We start from the raw sequence: 23,124 nt of genomic DNA, 5'->3' as shown, positions 1-23,124 counted from the left end.
GAAGCTTCATACAGTGTCTTTAAGGATTTGAATAAGAAGTTTTTCTCTTGCTAATGATTTTAGCTAGTATTGACACAACAGCTTTGGTGTTTTACCCTTTCCAGTTTTCTGAATTCTTGTTCATCTTCATATTTCATTTATGTTTTGTCCAAATATCATAAAAAATTATTTTAAAACAGTTCAGGTGGTATCACTGACCCTTTCTTTACAGCTGCCCTGTGAACTAGAATTGAGAGCAGCATTTCTAGTCTTCCTTGTGCTTTTCCTGAGCTAACTTAGAGGAGTTAATTTCTGCTTCCATTCATAAATCATTAGGTGTTAATTTCCTTTTACTCATGTAAAACTGTCTTTATAATTTTTAGAGCTTGTTTGAAGTGAGTGTGGTCTTTGCTCACCCAGAAACAGTTGAGGATTGCCACTTCCTGTAAGTTACCCTGTAAACAAAAGTGTCAGTTGGATAAAATTGTTAATGATCTTGGTTTTCATTAATATAGTATTGCTTCTTTTTTTGATGAATAGTTTAGAGCTTGTTTTTGTCTTAGTAGTTGTTCCTTTCAAATAAGTTTATTAAGCAAACCAATACAGGCCACATAGGCATTTATTTTTACTACTTCTAATATCCTGAGTTCAGCAGCAATATTGTTAAAAATGTATTTCAATTATGTATGTCCCAAAATAAACTCATTAACCTTCTTATTTATATTAACTTAAATTTTATTTTAGAAATAAAGTCTGTCCAGATTGTTTCAAGCCAGCTAAAAACAAACAGGTAAGGCTGTTTTTACCTTTACTTTCAGTGCATTCTGTTTGAGTTAAATATTCAAATCAATAATAAAATGAATATGCAATTAGAAATATGGCATTTGTATTATACCAAGAATTTGTTTTAAAATATTTCCATTTATTAAATGTAGTCTATTTTATTTTATATTTTATTTTATGTTATTTGGATTTTGAGTTAGGACTTACTCTATAGTACAGTTTTGCCTGGAACTCATAATATATTAAAGCCTGAAGACAAAGATTCCTTGCAAAAATTAGCTCATAAATTTGATTTAGAACAGTGTACATTGTGTACATGGGATAATCTATGAATCTTGTTTCATGTAGGTCCTCACAGGGTAAATCCAGGCTCAGGCTAAGATTCTGCATTTCTTTTGAGTTCCCAGGGGTGCAGAGGCTTCTGGCCCATGGACCATGTGAGTCTCAAGGGAAGGCTCCATGGCATTAGCAGAGGGTGGACATCACCTCCTGGCCAATATCAGATGGACAATAGCAGCAGGAGTGTGTGCCCACTTTCTTTCTTTCTTTTTTTTTTTTTTAAATATTAGACAACCTTTATTAGGCATAGAGAATGAGTGCACCAGGGCATCTAGCCACCAAAAATGAACTCCAGGTGCATGTGCTACTTTGTGCATCTGGCTTTACATGGGTACTGAAGAATCAATCCCAGGTTGCTAGGCTTTGCAGGTAAGCGCCTTAACTGCTGAGCAATCTCTCCAGCTCCTTGTGTTTTTCTTTTTCTTTTGTTTTAAAATGTTTTAATTTTATTTATTTGAGAGAGAAAAAGAGGCAGCGAGAGGGAGAAAGAAAGAGAATGGGAACGCCAGGGCATCCAGCCATTGCACACGAATTCTAGGCACATGTGCCACCTTGTGCATCTGGCTTACGTGGGTCCTGGGACATCAAACCTGGGTCCTTTGGCTTTGCAAGCAGCACCTTAACCACTAAACCATCTCTCCACCCAAAACCATAGCCTTGTGTTTTTCTTTTTTAAGCTCTTGGCGTTTTCACCACTAGCTAGGAAGTCATGGCATATAAATGTCCTTGTATTTCTGTCAGTTGTCTGGCTGAGTTGTCCCACAGGTTTATTAAACTCAGAACTAGTATTTCAATAATGTTACTATTAGCTGTTTGGGGAAACTCAACTTTTAGTTTATTCCCCTGGAAAGATACATGGTAAGTGTCAGCAGTATTCCAAATTTAAAAAAAAAAGTCATTTATTTGCAAAGAGAGAGAACATACATGCTAAACAGGGAGAGAGAAAGTGGTTTGGTGCACCAGGGCCTCTAGCTGTTGCAAAGAAACTCCAGATGTATCACCTTTTGCATAAAGTCATCTGGCTTTACGTGGGTACTGGGGAATTGAACCTAGGTCCTTAGATTTTGCAGGCAAGCGCCTTAACCACTGAGCCATCTCTCTGGTCCCCAAGCTTTTATCTGTTGTAAATTTTTCAGAAATAATTGTTTTGTTATATTTTATTTTTATTTTTTAATTATTTTTTGAGACAGGGTCTCACTCTGTAGACTGGGCTGGTGTGGAACTTGTGGCAATCCTTCTGGCTCTGCATCTTGAGTGCTAGGATTACAGGAATGAGATACCACACCTGGCTTGTTTTATTTAGTTTTGAGGGTTTTTTGTTTGTATTTATTTATTTATTTTGGTTTTCGAGGTAGGGTCTCACTCTAGCCCAGGCTGGTCTGGAATTTACTATGTTGTCTCAGGGTGGCTTTGTACTCACAGTGTCCTCCTACCTCTGCCTCCAGAGTGCTGGGGTTAAAGGTGTGTGCCATCACACCTGGCTGTATGTGTTATTTTGAGATATATAGGGTTCTACTGCTCAGGCTGACCTGGAACTCACACTGTAGCCTAGGCTGGCCTCAAACTTGTGGAGATTTTCCTATCTCCATCTCCTAAGTGCTAGGAGATGAGATTAAAGACAAGTGTCATCACACTCACTCTTTTTATTTAAATTTTTATTTATTTATTTGAGAGAGAGAGAGAGAGAGAGAGAAGAGGAAGAGACAGAGAGAGACAGAATGGGCATGCCAGGCCCTCTGGCCACTGTAAATGAACCTGGGTCCTTGGGCTTTGCAGGCAAGTGCCTAAACCACTAAGCCATCTCTCCAGCCCACATTTTATGTTAAAAAAAAATTTTTTTTTTTTGAGGCAGGCTCTTACGGTAGCCCAGGCTGACCTGGAACCTACCCTGTAGTCCCAGGCTAGCCTCAAACTCACAGTGATCCTTCCACTTCAACCTCCCAAGTACTGAGATTAAAGGCATGCTCTACCACACCTGGCTTCATTTTATTTTTTCATATATTTGAGGAAATATACAAGTGCCAGCACCAGATAATAGGATATGGACATTTTTTCAAAGCATTTTAAATGCCACTGTAGAACTTCAAATGTAGTTTTCTTGCTGGGGAGATGGCTCAGTAGGTAAAGTACTTGAAAGTACTTGTCTTGCAAGCATGAAGAAGACCTTAGTTTGGATCTTCAGCACCCACATAAAAGCTCACACACATACTAACTTGTACAGAGAGAGAGAAAAAAAAAAGAGAGAGAGAAAAAAAGAGAGACTTTGTGGGGCTGGGAAGATGGCTTAGTAGTTAAGGCTCTTATCTACAAAGGCTAACAACCTAAGTTTGATTCCCCAGTACCCACATAAAGCTAGATACACAAAGTGGCACATGCATCTGAAGTTCATTTGCAGTGGCTAGAGGCCTTGGCACACCCATTCTCTTTGTTTCTCTTCTCTCTCTCTCTCTCTCTCCTTGCAAAGAAATAAAAAATATTTTGAGGGCTGGAGAGATGGCTTAGTGGTTAAGGCACTTGCATGCAAAGCCTAAGGACTCTCTAGGTTAGCCAGATGAACAGAGACACAAATATGCAAGGTTGCACATGTGCACAAGGGGCGCATGCATCTGGAGTTCCATTTCAGTGGCTGGAGGCCCTGGTGCTACAATTCTCTCTCTTTGTTTCTCTCTCACATTCTTGCATTAAAAAAAAAAAAAGCATTCTGTTGGGCTTGTCTCAAAAAAGCAAGAAAGAAAAGAATATTTTGAAAAAAGATTATTGGAAGATATTAGAATCATTAGCTAGAATCTTATCTGTAGATAATAGTTACAAACAAATCAAACAGGTGAAATAAGTTTTCTTACATCATGATTTCATTTTATTTCTTTTCTTTTCTTTTTTGAGGTAGGGTCTTACTGTAGCCCAGGATGACCTAGAATTCACTATGTAATCTCAGGATGGCCTGGAACTCACAGTGATCCTCCTACCTCTGCTTCCTGAGTGCTGGGATTAAAGGTGTGCACCACCGTGCCTGGCTGGCTTCTCTTTCTTTCTTTCTTTCTTTCTTTCTTTCTTTCTTTCTTTCTTTCTTCCTTTCTTCCTTTCTTCCTTTCTTCCTTTCTTCCTTTCTTCCTTTCTTCCTTTCTTCCTTTCTTCCTTTCTTCCTTTCTTCCTTTCTTCCTTTCTTCCTTTCTTTACTTGAGAGAGAGAAAAAAGAAAGAAAGAAAGAAAGAAAGAAGAAAGAAAGAGAGAGGGAGAGAGCAAATGGGCGCACCAGGACTTCCAGACATTGCAAATGAACTCCAGATGCATGTGTCACTTTGTGCATCTGGCTTACTGGGGAATCGAGCCTCAAACCAGGATCCTTAGGCTTCATAGGCAATAGCTTAACCGCTAAGCCATTTTTCCAGCCCCAAGTTTTCTTACCTCGCGGTTGTGGATAGCTTGAATGGCTGTCCTACTTTTAGGTCTAAGATTTCATGTTTTATCAAACAGCACTGAAGTTTTAGCTCTGACCAAATGGTACCTTGTATAACTCCCTAAGGTAGAATATGGTTTAGATAATCATTTCTTTGACTCATGATGATGAACTGTTAACATGCATATTTTGTATTCTTCATAATAGAAGAAATAATTGTGATTTTCATAGAAAGCAATATATGTATATGCATGTATAAACATATAGAGATAGATATGTATTAATTGATTCTAGAATTATACCATGAGCTTGGATTTCCTGTTTTCTGGGCATGTGCATGTATGGTATATGTGGTGTGTATGTGTGTGTGGTGTGTGCACATGTGTGTATGTGTAGATTCTTCTTCCTGATAATCTGGAGACAGAGTCTCTTACTGAGCCTGGAGCTCCCTGGTTTTCAGCAGGCCTGGCTAACCAGGGAGCTCCGGCAGTTGTCCTGTCTGCTTTCCTCAGCACTGGGGTTGCATACATGTGGACACACACCTGCCTTTTACATAGGTACTGGGACTTGCACTTTGGTCCACATGCTTGCACAGCAAGGGCTCTTACCCACCGAGCCATCTCTCCAGCCTGAAAGTTTTGATTTTTATTTATTTATTTTTTTTTTAATTTTTATTAACATTTTCCATGATTATAAAATATATCCCATGGTAATTCCCTCCCTCCCAACCCCCACACTTTCCCATTTGAAATTCCAGTCTCCATCATATTACCTCCCCATTACTATCATTGTAATTACATATATACAATATCAACTTATTAAGTATCCTCCTCCCTTCCTTTCCCTTCCCTTTATATCTCCTTTTTGACTTACTGGCCTCTGCTACTAAGTATTTTCATTCTTACGCAGAAGCCCAATCATCTGTAGCTAGGATCCACATATGAGAGAGAACATGTGGTGCTTGGCTTTCTGGGCCTGGGTTAGCTCACTTAGTATAATCCTTTCCAGGTCCATCCATTTTTCTGCAAATTTCATAACTTCATTTTTCTTTACCGCTGAGTAGAACTCCATTGTATAAATGTGCCACATCTTCATTATCCACTCATCAGTTGAGGGACATCTAGGCTGGTTCCATTTCCCAGTTATTATAAATTGAGCAGCAATAAACATGGTTGAGCACGTACTTCTAAGGAAATGACATGAGTCCTTAGGATATATGCCTAGGAGTGCTATAGCTGGGTCATATGGTAGATCAATCTCTAGCTGTTTTAGGAACCTCCACACTGTTTTCCACAATGGCTGGACCAGATTGCATTCCCACCAGCAGTGCAGAAGGGTTCCTTTTTTTCCACATCCCCGCCAACATTTATGATCATTTGTTTTCATGATGGTAGCCAATCTGACAGGAGTGAGATGGAATCTCAATGTAGTTTTAATCTGCATTTCTCTGATGACTAGTGACGTAGAACATTTTTTTAGATGCTTATATGTCATTCATACTTCTTCCTTTGAGAATGCTCTATTTAGCTCCATAGCCCATTTTTTGATTGGCTTGTTTGATTCCTTATTATGTAATTTTTGAGTTCTTTGTATATCCTAGATATTAATCCTCTATCAGATATATAGCTGGCGAAGATTTTTTCCCATTCTGTAGGTTGCCTCTGCTTTTTTCACTGTGTCTTTTGCAGTGCAAAATCTTTGTAATTTCATGAGGTCCCAGTGATTAATCTGTGGTTTTATTGCCTGAGCAATTGGGGTTATATTCAGAAAGTCTTTGCCAAGACCAATATATTGAAGGGTTTCCCCTACTTTTTCCTCTAGCAGTTTCAGAGTTTCAGGTCTGATGTTAAGGTCTTTAATCCATTTGGACTTAATTCTTGTGCATGGCAAGAGAGAAGAATCTATTTTCATCCTTCTGCAGATATATATCCAGTTTTCAAAACCTCATTTGCTGAAGAGGCTGTCTCTTCTCCAATGAGTATTTTTGGCATTTTTATCGAATATCAGGCGGCTATAGCTACTTGGGCTTACATCTGGGTCCTCTATTCTGTTCCACTGATCTACATGTCTGTTTTTGTGCCAGTACCATGCTGAAGTTTTGATTTTTATTTGAAGAAACTGAAGTGGGACACTGTTGTAGATACCATTCTGTTCAGTACAAGGGGTTTGCTTGCTTGTTTGGTGGCTGTCGAATGACACAGAGAAGACTGGTTGCCTCTAATGTATACATGCTTATCCTGCAGTCAATTCTTAAATTATATACTGTGGCCGCTGAAGAGATATGAGGAAGAAAAAGTAGAAGGATCAGTCTAAATTTGTTTTGAAGTCTGAGGTGAATATAACAAATCAAAGTATATTTCCTGCACTGTCATCATTTTATATTTTGTGAGGAGAGGGACATTGCAGTAAAGGAGACTTGTTCTGCTAATGTTATGACCATAGACAACATTGAAGAAAAGGGCTAGAGAGATATACCGGATGCAGGACTGACATTAAGAATATTTATTAAGTGGGCGTGGTGGCACACACCTTTAATCCCAGCACTGGGGAGGCAGAGGTAGGAGGAGCACTGTGAGTTCGAGGCCACCCTGAGACTACATGGTAAATTCCAGGTCAGCCTAGGCTAGAGTGAGACCGTACCTTAACCTCCCCTCCAAAAAAATTATTAAGTAGTTCTTGCTTTCAAATATGTAAAATGTATAATTTCTCCAACCATATTCTGTGTCTCACTTCTTTCTAGGTGATAAAATGTCTTTTCTTTTCATTTTACCCTATATAGTCTGTATTCACTAGAATGGCAGTTATGAAAGCTTTGAATAAGATAAAAGAAGAGGATTTCCTCAAGTAAGTATGGGAATAAGTAAGCTTCATGGAATTTTAGAATGAAGGGGATATTAGAGATAAAAGACTAGATGTATTTCAGGAATCAGGATTGCATCTTACTCCTCTTTATATCTCTAGATCCTTAGTTCAGTGCCTGGCATGACAGTAAATTATTATTGAAATTATAAGCCAAGTTCAACTTCTTAATATCATAGAAGAGGGGGCTAGTATGTGGCTCAGTGTTAGAGTGCTTGCCTAGCATACATGAAACACACAAAAACTTCAACAAGAACAAACATTATATTTTAGAAAAAGATACTGATGTCCAAAGAAGAAGTTGCCTGGCCTAAGTTTTCAGCTGGGTAGTAGAATGGACCCTGGGCTCAGTGCTCTTCTTGTTACATCTGTAAGCCTGGTATTTCCTAGGATGGCTCATCTGCAGACAAGGGTGAGAAGGATCATGAATATCCTTCCTTGTAATGGAAATAGCACTGGCTGCGGAATAAGGGAACCTGCTCTAGGTCCATTCTATCCTGCACTTGAAATTTTAGGCAAGTCACCTTCCTCCTTTGACATCAGTGCCCTCTTCTAAACTATAAATCGTTTAAATGTAAAGGAATATAGTCAACCATACACTTTAATTCTCAGTGCATTTATCTTACTAAATATATTGTAGTTATCTTTTCAAAAGATTCTAGAAAAAATTTCAAGCAATGACATTATGATTGTCTCTGCTTTGTGGCATTGACCATTCCTAAATGATGGGCAGAGGATGAAGTCTTTCTTTCTTTTATTTTTTTAATTTTGTCATTTGAGGTAAGGTTTTGCCTAGGCTGACCTGTAATTCACTATGTAGTTTCAGGCTGGCCTTGAACTCAGCAGTCCTCCTACCATGGCTCCCAAGCACTGTGATTAAAGGCATGTGCCACCATGCCTGGCCCAAGGATGAAGTTTTCCTGTTTGTTCTTAGTTGGCTTGAGGGAAAATAGTGTCAGCCACTTCCTACTTTTTCTGGCTTAGTGGTTTAGTTGCCAAGCTCAGAACTGGAATGAGATGGAAGAAAAGGGGAAAATGGTGGAGCACCTTCCCCACAGGTGGAACCAATTACTCACTGCACACCAGCCTAACCATATAGCTAAGGATCATGTCAGCAGTCAGCAAGTGACCAGGGAGAGCAAGATGGTTGAGGAGCCTGGAGAGGCTTTTACTTCTTTATGTAGAGTGCCCTTTCCCCCCAAATCTGAAGCCTGTTAGATATTATCAGCTGATAAGATGATACCTGACTGTGAAGGGGAACATCACATCCCTGGTTTACTTAGTGCCATTGTCATGTGTTAAAAGTCATTCCAAAGTCTGGTGTGGTGTTGCACATCTGTAATTCCAGTACTTAAGAAGCTAAGGCCAAGTAGATTACTCTGAGTTCTAGGCCAGCTTAGGCTACAAAGTGATACACTGTCATAGAAAAAATAAAATTAAAAAGCCATACTCTAGAAGCTTGAAACACCCTTTTGATTTTGAAACTAAGGGTTAGGAGAGGTGTAGTCCTTGTAGCTCAAGTTCTGGGTATATTTCAGACAATACTGATTGATCTCAGTTTTGTGATGTATTTCTCAAAAGAATTATTTTGTTTTGCAGGCAATTTCCTTGTCTTCCAAACTCACCAAAGACTGTTTGCACTGTGCTTGAAATTGAATGTGCTCATGGTGCTGTTTTTGTCGCTGGTAAAATACTGAGTCTAGAGTATGCATAAAGTAACGTGTCCTTTTTCTCCTCTTTCTTACTTTTTTGGAGGCAGGGTCTCACTGTAGCCCAGGCTGAACTGGAACTCACTCTGTATCCCACACTGGTCTTGAACTCACTGTGATCCTACTACCTCGGCCTCCCAAGTGCCAGGATCAAAGGTGTGCACCACCATCCCTGGCACCTGTCGTCCTTTCCAAACCACTCAGTTAACTCCTGTTCTACTTTGTTCACATCATTGCTACAAGGTTCTTGGTAAAGATGATAGGCCTGCTGAGTTCAGACTCTGTGGGCTTTCTTTTTTTTTTTTTTAATTTTTTATTTTGTTTATTTGAGAGCGACAGACACAGAGAGAAAGACAGATAGAGGGAGAGAGAGAGAATGGGCACGCAGGGCTTCCAGCCTCTGCAAACGAACTCCAGATGCGTGCGCCCCCTTGTGCATCTGGCTAACGTGGGACCTGGGGAACCGAGCCTTGAACCGGGGTCCTTAGGCTTCACAGGCATGCGCTTAACCGCTAAGCCATCTCTCCAGCCCTCTGTGGACTTTCTTAAAGGTCCTCAGGAGGTTTATTACTCAAAACGCCATGCCAAATAGCAGTGCTACCTCCCAGATTTTAGTAGTTTGCATCAGACATGGCCAAGTAGAAATATGGGCAGATATAGGAACCAAAAACTGATGACAAGAAAGACTAAGAAATGCAGAGGATGTTTGCTAACATGGAAAGCAAACCTGAAAAAAAAAAAAAAAACAACAAAAATTCATCTCTCAAATGACTAAATACTTGGCTTTCAGCTGAAAAAAAAAATTGTTCTGTTGACTTTCTTAGGTGATAATATAACAGATGGCTTTTGTGTCTAAAGTTATAGTTGTTTCATAGTAATAGCTGAAATGAAATTGCTCTTTAGCCTTGACTGCCCTGGGCCGGGGACAGCTACCTGCTTTGGCACAGTTTGTAAGAGGTTTTTTTTTGGATAACATAAACTTTTCTGGGCTGGAGAGATGGCTTAGCAGTTAAGAAGCTTGCCCACATTCAGTTCCCCAGAACTCACATAAAGTCAGGTGCACAGTGGTGCCTGCACCTGGAGTTTGTTTGCAGTGGCTAGAGGCCTTACTGTGCCAATTCTCTCCCTCTCTTTCTCTTTCTCTCTGTTTGCAAATAGATAAATAATTTTTAAAAACGTTCTTATATTTGAATCCTTTGTATATGTCATCACCAGTGGCCAGTATATGGAAAGTATTACTAGTTATGCATAAAAGCAATATTTTTTCTCAGTTTTGGATACTTGCTTTGTTTCACAATATTACATAGCTATTTCAGTCAGTCATATTATTAAATATATTTAGTCTTAATTTCTTTTCTTTTCTTTTTTTTTTTGAGGTAGAGTCTTGCTCTAGCCCAGGCTGACCTGGAATTCACTATGTAGTCTCAGGGTGGCCTCGAACTCACAGCGATCTTTCTACCTTTGCCTTCTGAGTGCTGGGATTAAAGGCATGCACCACCATGCCTGGTTTTTAGTCTTCATTTCTGATTCATCTGATGCATCATACATGTCATGTTTTAGCCATCTACTTTATTGTTTCTTTAAACCTTGTAATTTAATTATCTTCCTTATGTTCTGGCTAGCATCTAGGATATTGGACTTATTAAATAGTTGTTGGTTCACTTTTTATCCTATTGCATTGACCACATTATTCCATCTAGTTACCTGATATTTCTTTGGCAGGGAGATATAATAAATACTCCAGAAATCTGCCACAAACTCCTTGGATAATTGATGGAGAAAGAAAGTTGGAATCTTCAGTGGAAGAGTTAATTTCAGATCATCTGTTGACAGTATTCAAAGCTGAGAGTAAGTGCTACAGTGTTTAATATAATGAAAAATACATTGTCATTCATGAGTAGTTTCTTTTGGGGTGGGGGGACAGGGGAGCAGGAAGGATTTCTATATTTTGGTAGTAATTCCCCAGTCTGGCTCCTTGGCTGTATGATTCCCATGAACAGGCACTGCTATGCCCGGGCTCTGCTGGCCTAGGCTGGGTTTTAGTCTAGTTCTCCAAGAATGTCTGTCCTTTGTCAGAATGACTACATCCCCTGGGACACTCAAAACAACAGAAACTACTTTAAATGCATGCACTTAAGCTCTACCTTTTCAGCATCAGCCTCAGCTTCTTGGTGGGGCAGGGATATGAAGAGTTTATGACATCTTTCATACCTAGTACTTATTCAGGAGTATCACTAACAAATACCTGACTTCTGCCTGAACCTGCAAAGTATCCTGGGGTGTAGTTTAGGCCTAAAGAAAATAGATAAACATCAACTGTTTAACAAAGACTTTATGGCAGCATGTTGTGTTGTAATTTCCGGAGTTTGTGGGGTGAGGCAGATCTGGGAAGACTGTTTTCCTTGCCTCAACAGGCCTCTCAGGTCAAAAGCAGTGTTCCTGTGATTTCACTCAGGAATAGATAAATTTAAAAAGACTAAGATTTCGATTGCAAAAAGTTATGTTACACATCAGGAAAAAAAAAAAATGCAGATAGTGAATGATGCCACTCTGGAATGGGGGCTCCCTAGCATATTTAGAAACCTTTTATTTGTGGGTCTAGCTAGACAATTATCTTTCTCTCTAAAATGCATTAAGAGGAACATGCTTTGAGGATGGCAGGTAGTACAGATGAGTTATAGATGTCCCTTCCAGCTCGGTGACTTGTCGAGAGAAAAGAGAAACACTTCAGACCATATCTTTTGTAAGACTTGTTTGTCACATAGGTGCTACTGCCCCTTCTTTAAAAAGAGGTTTTGATGAGTCGTTTTCTGAATGGAGAAGGGAATCTACCAGCCTAATGTTTTCCCAAACTTTAGAAGTAATGACTCTGAGTGGGGCATGGTGGTGCATGCCTCTAATCCCAGTACTCGGGAGGCAGAGGTAGGTGGATCACCGTGAGTTCAAGACCACCGTGAGACTACACAGTGATTTCCAGGTCAGCCTGGGCTAAAGTGACACCCTACCTTGAAAAAACAAAAAAGAAAAAAAAAAGTAGTAATGACTGAACTATTGCTATGAAGTGTTATCTACTGAGTTGTTTACAAACTGCTTATCTTATAGGACTTATATAGGTAGTGGGGAAGTAAAAATAAAGGTCAGCACAAAAGTCTCTTTCAGATGGGGCATGGTGGCACATACTTTTAACTCCAGCACTTGGGAGGCAGAATTAGAAGGATCACTGTGAGTTCAGGGCCACCTGAACTAGAGTGAAAACCTGCCTCCAAAAACCAAAACCAAAAAACTCTTTCAGGCTGGGATGTAGCTCAGTGGTAGAGCCCTTAGTATGCATAAGGTTCTGTGTTTGAGCCACAGCACCGAACCAAAATAGAAACAAAGCAAAAGGAAATCTTGTACAAATCTTTTGGGAGACACCTTACTCCCTTTCCAGGAGGATTCAAGAAACCTTCAGTTCTTACTACTTAGGTCCTAAGGATGTCCCTGTCATCTCAAGAGTTTGAGGGCTGCCTGAGGACTCTGAAACCAATCCCCCCTTCCAATCTTTCATTAAGGTAATTGGTTGTCATTGCCCTTTTGAAAAGGAAAATGTTGTCCTTTAATTGGATGATGTCACAAAAACACAATCTCAGGTAAACAATTTTGTAAGTGACCTTACAGGACCAACACTGACCGAAGATTCACACATTTGGAAGGGGAGCTTGCCTTTTTTTAAAGTTTTCTAAAAATTTAGTTATTTGAGAGAGAGAAAGAGGGAAAGAGAGAGAAAGAGATAGAGAATGGGTATGCCAGGACATTGGCTCCAGCCACAGCAAACGAATTCCAGATGTATGTGCTTCTTTGTGCATCTGGCTTACATGGGTCCTGTAGAATTCAACCGGGATCCTTTGACTTTGCAGGGAAATGCCTTAACCACTAAGTATATCTGTTTACTGTTGAGGTTATATATTAAAAGTTCAAATAGTAGTTAACCAATTAAGGAACTTAAGAGCACACGTGGAGGTTGTTTTTACATATACATAATTTTTTCTTTCTTTATTTGAGTGAGTGACAGAGAGAGAGAGAGAAAGAGAGGGAGGGAGGGAGGGAGGAAGGGAGGTAGGGAGGGAGAAGCAGATAGAGAGAATGGCACGTCAAGGCCTCTAGCCACTGCAAATGAAATCCAGACACATGCACCACCTTGTGCATCTGGCTTATGTGGATACTGGGGAATTGAACCTGGGTCCTTAAGCTTCACAAGCAAACCCCTTAACTACTAAGACATCTTTCCAGCCCTGGAGATTATTTTGAAAGGAGTTTAAACATGAAAGAGTATGGAGTATTAGGATTCTACATAGTGACTATTCCAGGTTAGCCCTGGCTAGAGCAAGACCCTACTTCAAAACAACAACAAAAATAAATAAATAAATAAAAATAAAATGGCCAGTCTGTTGGGACTTGCCTCAAAAAAAAAAAAAAAAGAAGAGAATGCCGGGCGTGGTGGCACATGCCTTTAATCCCAGCACTCAGGAGGCAGAGGTAGGAGGATCGTCGTGAGTTCAAGGCCACCCTGAGACTCCATAGTGAGTTCCAGGTCAGCCTGGGCTAGAGTGAGACCCTACCTTGAAAAACCAAAGGAAAAAAACAGAGAGGGAAGAATTAGACTGCTGGTTCATACCTGACTCTACTAGTAGATCTTCACTTCTTAGACTATTAAGACCTCCTCCTACCTAAGTGCAATGGAAATGGCAATACTACCCTATAAGCATTTAGAATAATGCCTATCTATACCTGGTGATATTTAGGATGGTGATGAGATCTTTGGTCTGTATCTAAGAACATTGTTGTATAGTTTTGGGGTCAAAACCATTTTTCTTAAATCTAATATTTTCATCTTTTGGTCTGTTGTGATTCATTTATTTTGGATTGTACACTGGTTCAAATTTAGGTTTGATTATATAATTAATTTGCCTTTCAGAGGCAGACCTTTTTCATTCCATCTCTTTCTTTCATAGGCTTTAGGGTTTTTTGTTTGTTTGTTTTTGTTTTTGTTTTTTGAGGTAGGGTCTCATTTGGAGTCTCAGGATGGCCTTGAACTCGGTTCAGCCTCCTGAGTGCTGGGATTAAAGGCATGTGCCACCATGCCCAGCTGGCTTTAGTTTTAATGTGATTTTTTTTTTCTTTATTTAAGGAAAGAAGAAGAGATGGTAGAATTTTTACCATAAGATGGTGGCCAGGGAGGTGGGGCTTTCCTTCTAGCAATGTTCTACTGGGCTTTCCATGGGATGGTGTTTGAAATGGTAGTTAAGATCTGGCGTTGACATCAGAAATATATAATTCTTCCATTTAATTGTATAACCCAAGAAAAAATATCCAAATTTTTAAAGCTTAGAGTTTTTATTTAATGCTTTACAAAGTTATAATAAGGATTAAATAATGTGTGTGTAATTTTACCCCAGCACCTAGCATATGAGGAATAGTTTTTGTTATTATCATTATAATTTTTGGCCAAGATTGGGATCACAGATTAGGTGGTCACTATTCCTTGGGGTCCTCCTGTAGATTGCTATGATCTTAAATTGGGTTTCTACCAGAAGTTAGAAACAAGTATCTTGGAGCTATTATGTCACTGATCTTTTTTTCTTGATCTGTTCCCCAAAGGTTTTAATTTCTCATCCTCTGGAAGAGAAGATGTAGATGTGAGAACATTAGGAAATGGTGAGATTGCATCAGCATCAACTATTTAGAACTTTGTGACTATCACCCTTTCCAGAGAGCAGGCTTACCATAGTTGCTTAGAACCAAAGCAGGTAGGGCTCCCAGCTTCTTCAGATGGGGAGGACTTGAGGGTGGTTGAGATACCTTTGTGAGTTACAATAAGTATCTTACAGGATATATTTCTACAGAGGCATCCTTATGCACACCTGTAAGTTTTAATAAGCTTTCATTTGCATTAAGAAGAATGTATCTTATTTTCCCCTAAATCTTAAGTATTAATTGTCTCATTGAATATTTTAAAGTACCAGTTCTCAAAATGTATATCCTCATTTAAAATGGGGGCAAGGACAAAGGAAAAGAGGGTACCAGCAAATGATGTATTCATACAAAATAAATTGTTAATAATAATCATAATAATTCTTACCCTCATAGCCTTAATTTCTCTCTTAGTTTATCTTACTAAATTATTAGAAAGATGATGAGAATTAAATCTGAGCTCCTTGAGTTTGTAGTTCCTTGTGGTATCACATGTTTTTCATTTCACTAGTAAATTAGACTGGAAGAATGGATTTTAGCTTGATAAACTTGGGCATCCCTGCACGTAACACTGTAACATTAGTGTAACCAACTTACTTAGTGCTTGTTGAGTTTATTTTGTAATTAACACAGGATCACGTGTGGACCTTTGGGAAAGCAGTTATTTTCACACATTGCCTGTGCTGGGGCTTAGCAGTCTCCCTTCCTCTTCTCCCAAAAGCACCTTATTGTTTTCACACATTCTCCCTTTTCCCAGAGGCAGTAGTCTCTAAACTTTTAGTTCCTAACCCTCTGGCATTCACCCAAGTGCTAACTCCATGCACACATTTCTGTTTCATGATGGGTATGTGCTGCTAGGACGGCCCTTTGCAGTTGAGTTGGTGAATCCTCACAGAGTACACTTCACTTCACAAGAAATCAAGGAACTTCAGCAGGTAAACCACTCCATAACATGGAGATTATTGTGTGTATGCAACGTGTAACTAGCTAGAGTTGCTACTTGTTTTTCTTTTTTTTTTTTTCTTTTTCAATACTACAGAAAATTAATGAGTCATCCGACAAAATCCAAGTGCGTGATTTGCAGCTTGTTACAAGGTAAGAATGGTCTAACTGGAGTTGATTCAAAAAGGGACATTTTAACTGCAGTTCATATGTGAGTTAAGGGAATTGCATCCAGAGTAGAGTATATAAAGAACAATTTCTCTAGCAAACCACTTAAAAATAGGGAAATGAACCAGGTGTGGTGGGTCATGGCTTTAATCTCAGCACTTAGATGGCAGAGGTAGGAAGATAGCTGTGAGTTCAAGGCCAGTCTGAGTACACAGTGAATTCCACGTCAGCCTAGACTAGAGCAAGACACTACCTTGGAAAGCTAATAAATAAATAAATTTTCTTTAAAAAAATTGTCAAGGGCTGGAGAGATGGCTTAGTGGTTAAGCACTGGCCTGTGAAACCTAAGGACCCCGGTTCGAGGCTCGATTCCCTAGGACCCACGTTAGCCAGATGCACAAGGGGGTGCACACGTCTGGGTTCATTTGCAGTGCTGGAGGCCCTGATGCGCCCGTTCTCTCTCTCTCTCTCTGTACCTCTTTCTCTCTGTGTCTGTTGCTCTCAAATAAATAAAAATGAACAAAATTTTTTTCAAAAAATAGGTGAGTAATTAAGTAGACATTTTTCAAGAAGGACATATGAAAAATGCTCAAAATCATTAGTCTTAGGGCAGTGCAAATTGTAACTACAATGAGAGTCCACTTAGCACCTACCATGATGGCTGTTATCAAAATAGAAAATGACACGTGCCGACAGGGATGTAGAGAAACTGCAGGGTACATTGCTGTGGGGTTGAAGGGTTGCCATGGCCACTTCGAAAAATAGTTGGACAGTTTTTGAAAAAAAAAAACCCAAAACAGAGTTACTATATATTCTAGCAGTTCTACTTCTAGATGCTATATAAACAGGAAAAAATGAAAATCTATATCAACACAAATATATATATATATATGAATGCTCACATCAGCATTCATAAAGCAGACTTTGCCAGTGATTGTACATACCCATAATCCTTCAAACTGGGAGAGGAGGCAGGAGGATCAGGATGCAAGGCTATCCTCGGCTAAGTAGTGAGCTTGAAGCCAGCCTGGGTTATGTGAGTCTCTGTCTCAAGTAAAAATGGAGGAGGAGGAAGAAGAACCTCTTACCTATTTATGGAGAAATAAAATGTGATACAGTAATCCTTGATTGTGCATGGAAGGCATGTTCTAAGACCCTCCAGTGGATACCTCAAAGGGAGGATAGTTCTAACTTCTATCTATAGTATTTTTTTCTTACACAAAATACCTATAATAAAGTTTAACTTAAAAATTAAGCACAAGAGATTAACAAGAACAAAATAATTATAGCAATATACTGTAAAATAAGTTACATTAAACATAAATTGGGTTTGGACAGATAGCTCAGTGGTTAAGAGCACAAGCATGAAGGACCGAGGAGCCCTGGAGACTGCTTGAGTTCAGTCCCGGGACCCTCTTAGATAGCTGGGTTTGTCCACATGCATCCGTAACTCCAGTAGTGAAGCAGATACTCACCAGAGCATGTGAAAAAGTGGCAAGCTGTGGGATCAGCAAGAGACTCCAGCTCAAATAAGAACTGGGGGAACAGTGCTGGAGTGGGACACTTGGTGTTCAGCTCTGACTACACAAGCAAGTGTATGGGGTGCCACAAGAGCACATACATGTACACACACCACCCTTCACACACAAGCAACACCCCCCCCCCCCCAAATCAATTGCTTATTTCTAGAATTTAAAAATTTTTGTTATACTTTATTTATTTGAGAGAGAGAAAGAGGCAGATAAAGAGAATGGATGCTCTAGGGCCTTTGGCCACTACAAACAAACTCTAGATGCATGTGCAAACTTGTGTATCTGTCTTACGTGGGTCCTGGGGAATTGAACCAAAGTCTTTTGACTTCACAGGCAAATACCTTAACCACTTAACCATCCCTCCAAGTCCATATTCTTTATTTTTATTTTGTTTTTTTGAGGTAGAGTCTCGCTCTAGCCCAGGCTGATCTGGAATTCACTATGTAGTATCAGGGTGGCCTTGAACTCATGGTGATCCTCCTACCTCTGCCTTCCAAGTGCTGGAGTCAAAGGCATGCGCCACCATACCTGACTGGAATTTTTATACTTAATAATTTTGGTTTGACCATAGGCTGAAACTACAGAAGGTGAAACCACTGATAAGGGGGCACTCTGGTATACATCCAGTGGAGTATCATTTGGTGGTGACAGGAATAAAGCACAATTCATACTACAAGATAGATGAACCTTAAAAACATATGAAATGCAGAAGACAGTCACCAAATAGTATATACTTATGATTTTGGTTTATGTGAAACATTCAGAATAGGGAACATAAAACTTTTATTGACAACTTCCTTACATACAGACAATATACCATGATCACAATCCCCTTATACCACCTGCCCTTTTTATCTCTTCCCAGTCCTACCTCCACTGAATCCTGTCTTCTTTCCAACTAGTCTCTCTTTTTTTTTTTTTTTTTTTGAGGTAGAATCTCACTCTAGCCTAGGCTGACCTGGAAATCTCTATGGAGTCTCAGGCTGGTCTTGAACTCACAATGATCCTCCTACCTCTGCCTCCCAAGTGCTGGGATGTCATTACTTTTTCCCCTTCTGTTATGCAAGTCTTGTGTAGGTAGTGTCAGAAACTATAAGGACATGAGTGTCATGACCACTTTATATCGGGAAGATAGTATTATTACAAAGCATTCTTCCTCTTCCTTTGACCCTTACATTCCATCTAACAACTCTTCTGCAATGTTCCCTGAGCCTTGGAAGTGTGATAGAGATGTCTCATTTAGTGTTGAGCACTCCACTGTCACTTCTCAGCAGCATGATGAGTTTTGAGTCACTGTAGTAGACACCACCATCTGAAAAGAGAAGCTTCTCTAACTGAAAGTGAAAGTAGCATTAATATATGAGCATAAACATAAGTGTATAGAAGGCAGTTTTGTGAGCATAATATATCCATTTAACCAGATAACAGCAGTAGTTTTCTTTCTAGGACTTAAGCCTCCCCAGCCATATGCTTTTGATTAGGTTTTCAGTACCAGGCTGGAATTTCCTCTTATGGAGTAATAGGATAGGGAGATTTTAAAGATAGAAAGTCAGTTATTGGTTGTCTTGGGCTCAGGGAAAGGAAAGAAAAAAGTGTCTGCTAATGGAAAATGAATGTCTTTCTGGAGATTATGGAAGTGGTGTAAAATGAGATCATGGGGCTGGAGAGATGGCTTAGCGGTTAAGCGCTTGCCTGTGAAGCCTAAGGACCCCGGTTCGAGGCTCGGTTCCCCAGGTCCCACGTTAGCCAGATGCACAAGGGGGCGCACGCGTCTGGAGTTCGTTTGCAGAGGCTGGAAGCCCTGGCGCGCCCATTCTCTCTCTCCCCCTCTATCTGTCTTTCTCTCTGTGTCTGTCTCTCTCAAATAAATAAAATAAAATAAAATAAAATAAAAAAATTAAAATGAGATCATGATGGTTACTATGCAACTGTGTAAACGGTAACATTCATTGAACTGTACAGTTAAATGTGGGAATTGTATGTAGGTTATACCTCAATGAAGCTATTTTTTTTTAAAGAAACATTGGAGATAAGGCTTGTATGTATTTTACCTACTCATAAGCTTTCTTTTATTGTTTGTTTAGAGAGGCAATAGGGCATATGAAGGAAGGTGAAGAAGGAAAGACCAAGACCTATAGTGCCTTAATATGGACAAACAGCGCAATACTGAAGGAAGACATTGAATTCCTAAATAATATGAAGGTAGTTTAACTGCTCTTATGATTTTATGTTTTCTTGTGTCTACAAAGAACCTTTGTCTTCTGGTTTATTACCAGTAAGTCATAGAACCTGTGCTTTGGGGTCTGTGTGAGCTAGATTCAGATCCTGACTTTTCCAGCTACTAGTTGAGTGAGTACTTCATCTAATCATTGGAGAGGCAGTGTAACTAGTGATTAAGAACTTGACTCTGAGGGCTGGAGAGATGGCTTAGTGGCTAAAGGTGCTGCTTGCAAAGCCTGCTGGCCTGGGTTTCCCTAGTACTGTATAAAGCCACATACACAGTGACTTATGTATCTGGGTTTGTTTGCAGTGCAAGAGGCTCTGATGTGCTCATACTCACACACTCTTTCTTTCCATGTAAATAAGTAAAGAGCCTGACTCTGAAAACAAGTGCCTGGTGCAAATTCTGGGTCTCCATTCCTTAACTGTGTGACTCGTCCTTTAATTTCTTGATCTGTGCAATCAGTTAAAACAACTAAATTAGTTTAATTGTGCAAATCATTTAGAATGACAGTACCCACATATAAAATACTCAGCAAACTGTTACTGTATTTGGTTATCTTTAAAAAATAAATGTGAAAGCTGGGCATGGTGGCGCACGCCTTTAATCCCCGTACTCGGGAGGCAGAGGTAGGAGGATTGCCATGAGTTCAAGGCCACCCTGAGACTTCATAGTGAATTCCAGGTCAGCCTGAGTTAGAGTGAGACCCTACCTTGAAAATAACAAAAGGTGAAATATCATGTATTTAATGGTACCAACATTACATATGTGAATCAGCTGTGGTGGTTGGTCATGTGGAGTATGTATACATTTTGTTACGTGTCTTCTTTACATGCGTACATTACTGTAAGGGGTCTGCTTGTTCTTTTCACAAATTTCTTCTCATCTGCCCTTATCTCTTGCTGTAAAGATCATTTACTTTCGACTGCAAGGAATGAGCATAAATAGGCATAAAGATGCATATAGTTATCACAATCATGTTTACTTTTTTGCATATGTGTGGTGTGCCTAATGTGTTATATGTATGTTTGTGAGTGCATGTGTACAAGTGTGTGTATTCAAAGCTAGATATTGATATTGGATGTCTTTTTAAATTGCTCTCTACCTTATTTTTTCTTTCCAGGTAGGGTCTCACTTTAGCCCAGGATGACCTTCCTACCTTTACCTCCTGAGTGCTGGGATTAAAGGCATGCATGCTTACCCCACCTTTTTTTTTTTATGCAAGAGTGAGAGACTGAGAGAGAGGGAGAGAGAATTGGTGCTGCCAGGGCCTCCAGCCACTGCAATTGAACTGCAGATGCATGGGCCCCCTGTCGTGTGCATGTGTGACCTTGCATGCTTGGGTCACTGTATGTCTGACTTATGTGGGACCTGGAACATTGAACATGGGTTCTTAGGCTTCTCAGGACAGCACCTTAACCTCTAAGCCATCTCTCCAGCCCTTCACTTTCTTTTCTTTTCTTTTCTTTTCTTTTCTTTTCTTTTCTTTTCTTTTCTTTTCTTTTCTTTTTTTGAGACATGCTATCTTACTGTACCTAGAGTTTGCCCATTATGCTAGACTAGCTAGCTCAAACTCTAGGGGTCCTCTTGTCTCCCTAACTCTGGGATTACAGGTGTACTCTGCCACTTCTGGCTTTTACGTGAGGACTGGACATCTAAACTCAGGTCCTCTTGCTTATGCAGCGAGCACTTGTTCAAAGGTGTTTAAATGGACATTATTTTCTTACAGTCTAGATGAACCTACTAAAGGATACTAAGTGAATATGTAATCTGTATGATGGTTTATTACTTCCCAGCTCTTAAATACTATGCGGTAGAGCCAAGTGTGGTGTTTGTAATTCTAGCACTTGGGAGACAGAAACAGGAGGATTACAAGTTTGAGGCCAACCTAGGCTTTGGGTAAGTACCAGGCTATCCTGGCTACATAGCAAGATCCTGTCTCAAAGCATCAAAAGAAAGAAAGAAAAAGGGCTGGGAAGATGGCTTAGTGGTTAAGGTGCTTGCCTGCAAAACCAAAATACCTAGGTTCAATTCCCCAGGACCCATGTAAGCCAGATACACAAGGGGGTACATGCGTCTGGAGTTCATTTGCAGTGGCTGGAGGTCCTGGTGTGCCCCTTGTCTATCTGTCTCTCTGCTTCTCTCTCTCTCTCACTCAAATAAATACAAATTAGAACATGAAAGAAAGAAAAAGGAGGGAGGGAAGGAAGGAAGGTTGGAAGGAAGAGAAAAAGGAAGGAGGAGAGAGGGAAAAGAAAAAATAAATAGGGATGGAGGAGAAGGGAGGGAAGGAGAGAGTGGTTATTTATGAACACAGGAAAATGTTTCTGATAAGTACTAAGGAGAAAAATGTGTAAGAACAGATAGAGGTTGGATGATTCCTTTTTCCTTATGATTTAAGTATACACATGTGTGTATGCAAGCATATATATTACCAGGTAGAAAACAAATTAGATGGCAAAATACACCATCAATAGGACCTAATGATGGAGAGTACAGGTGCACAATAGATAAATATAAATCATGGATGTGAACAGGCAGTTTAGCAGAGAACAACTACAAATGGCCAAGGGTCATCTGGAAAATTGCTTCAACCTCAGTTTACCTTGAGCTGATCATACCAAACATCCAGGTAGAGTGGAACAGAAGGATAGTTACAGACATTGGTGGTAGAAATGGAAAGTGTTTCAGACTTTTTAGAAAGCAATGTGATAATGACTGTAAAAAAAAAAAAAGCTGGGCGTGGTGGCTCACGCCTTTAATCCCAGCACTCGGGAGGCAGAGGTAGGAGGATCGCCGTGAGTTCGAGGCCACCTTGAGACTACATAGTTAATTCCAGGTCAGCCTGGGCTAGAGTAAGACCCTACCTCAAAAAACCAAAAACCAAACAAACAAACAAAAAAAAAACTGCAGTGATTGGGCTGGAGAGATGTCTTATGGGTAAGGCATTTGTCTGCAAAGCCAAAGAAACCAGGTTCAATTCTCTAGGACCTACATAAGCCAGATGCACAAGGAGCACAGGCATCTGGAGTTTGTTTGCAGTGGCTAGAGACCCTGGTGTGCCCATTCTCTCTGTCTGTCTCTCCTCCCTCCCGCCCTCCTCCCTCTCTGTTTGCAAAAAAAAAAACAAAACTGCAGTGATCTACCCAGCATACCCTCTGCTGACAGTCTGTCTTATAGGAGAAAAATTCTAGTGTTTCAGGATATATGTGCAAGGAGGTTTATTGATTTCGTTCAAAGTAGGAAAATCATCAGTAACAAAACTGAAAACAAGATGAATGTCTAGGTGGGCATAGTGACAGCACGCAGAAGGATTATTATTTTAGGTCATCCTGGGCTACATAGAATCTATCTAAGAAAGTTTATTTTTTAACTTTCAATAAGGAAGTGGGAGTATGGACCAGTATTTTATAGCTGCTTTAAAAAAAAGTAAGCTTGTTGCTGTTTTCCTGATGAACTGGATAC

At 39.8% G+C, this 23,124-nt stretch overlaps 1 protein-coding gene across 4 annotated transcripts in view; it reads left to right on the top strand.

The window, feature by feature from the left end:
- Pus10 (pseudouridine synthase 10) overlaps positions 1-23,124 on the top strand; it is a 99,415-nt gene that overhangs the window by 59,082 nt on the left and 17,209 nt on the right. For all 4 annotated transcript variants that reach the window (XM_045147587.1, XM_004665522.2, XM_045147586.1 and 1 more), the window contains 9 exons: positions 363-424; positions 724-769; positions 7,278-7,342; positions 8,957-9,042; positions 10,789-10,914; positions 14,704-14,760; positions 15,655-15,731; positions 15,836-15,891; positions 19,523-19,640. In XM_045147587.1, the coding sequence (XP_045003522.1) occupies positions 363-424; positions 724-769; positions 7,278-7,342; positions 8,957-9,042; positions 10,789-10,914; positions 14,704-14,760; positions 15,655-15,731; positions 15,836-15,891; positions 19,523-19,640 (693 nt within the window). The remainder of the gene's footprint in view (positions 1-362; positions 425-723; positions 770-7,277; positions 7,343-8,956; positions 9,043-10,788; positions 10,915-14,703; positions 14,761-15,654; positions 15,732-15,835; positions 15,892-19,522; positions 19,641-23,124) is intronic.

This window comes from Jaculus jaculus, chromosome 4 (genome assembly GCF_020740685.1).
Source record: "Jaculus jaculus isolate mJacJac1 chromosome 4, mJacJac1.mat.Y.cur, whole genome shotgun sequence".
Taxonomy (NCBI): Eukaryota; Metazoa; Chordata; class Mammalia; order Rodentia; family Dipodidae; genus Jaculus; species Jaculus jaculus.
Note: the sequence above shows the minus strand (reverse complement) of the source record. Positions and strands in the feature narration are given on the sequence as shown.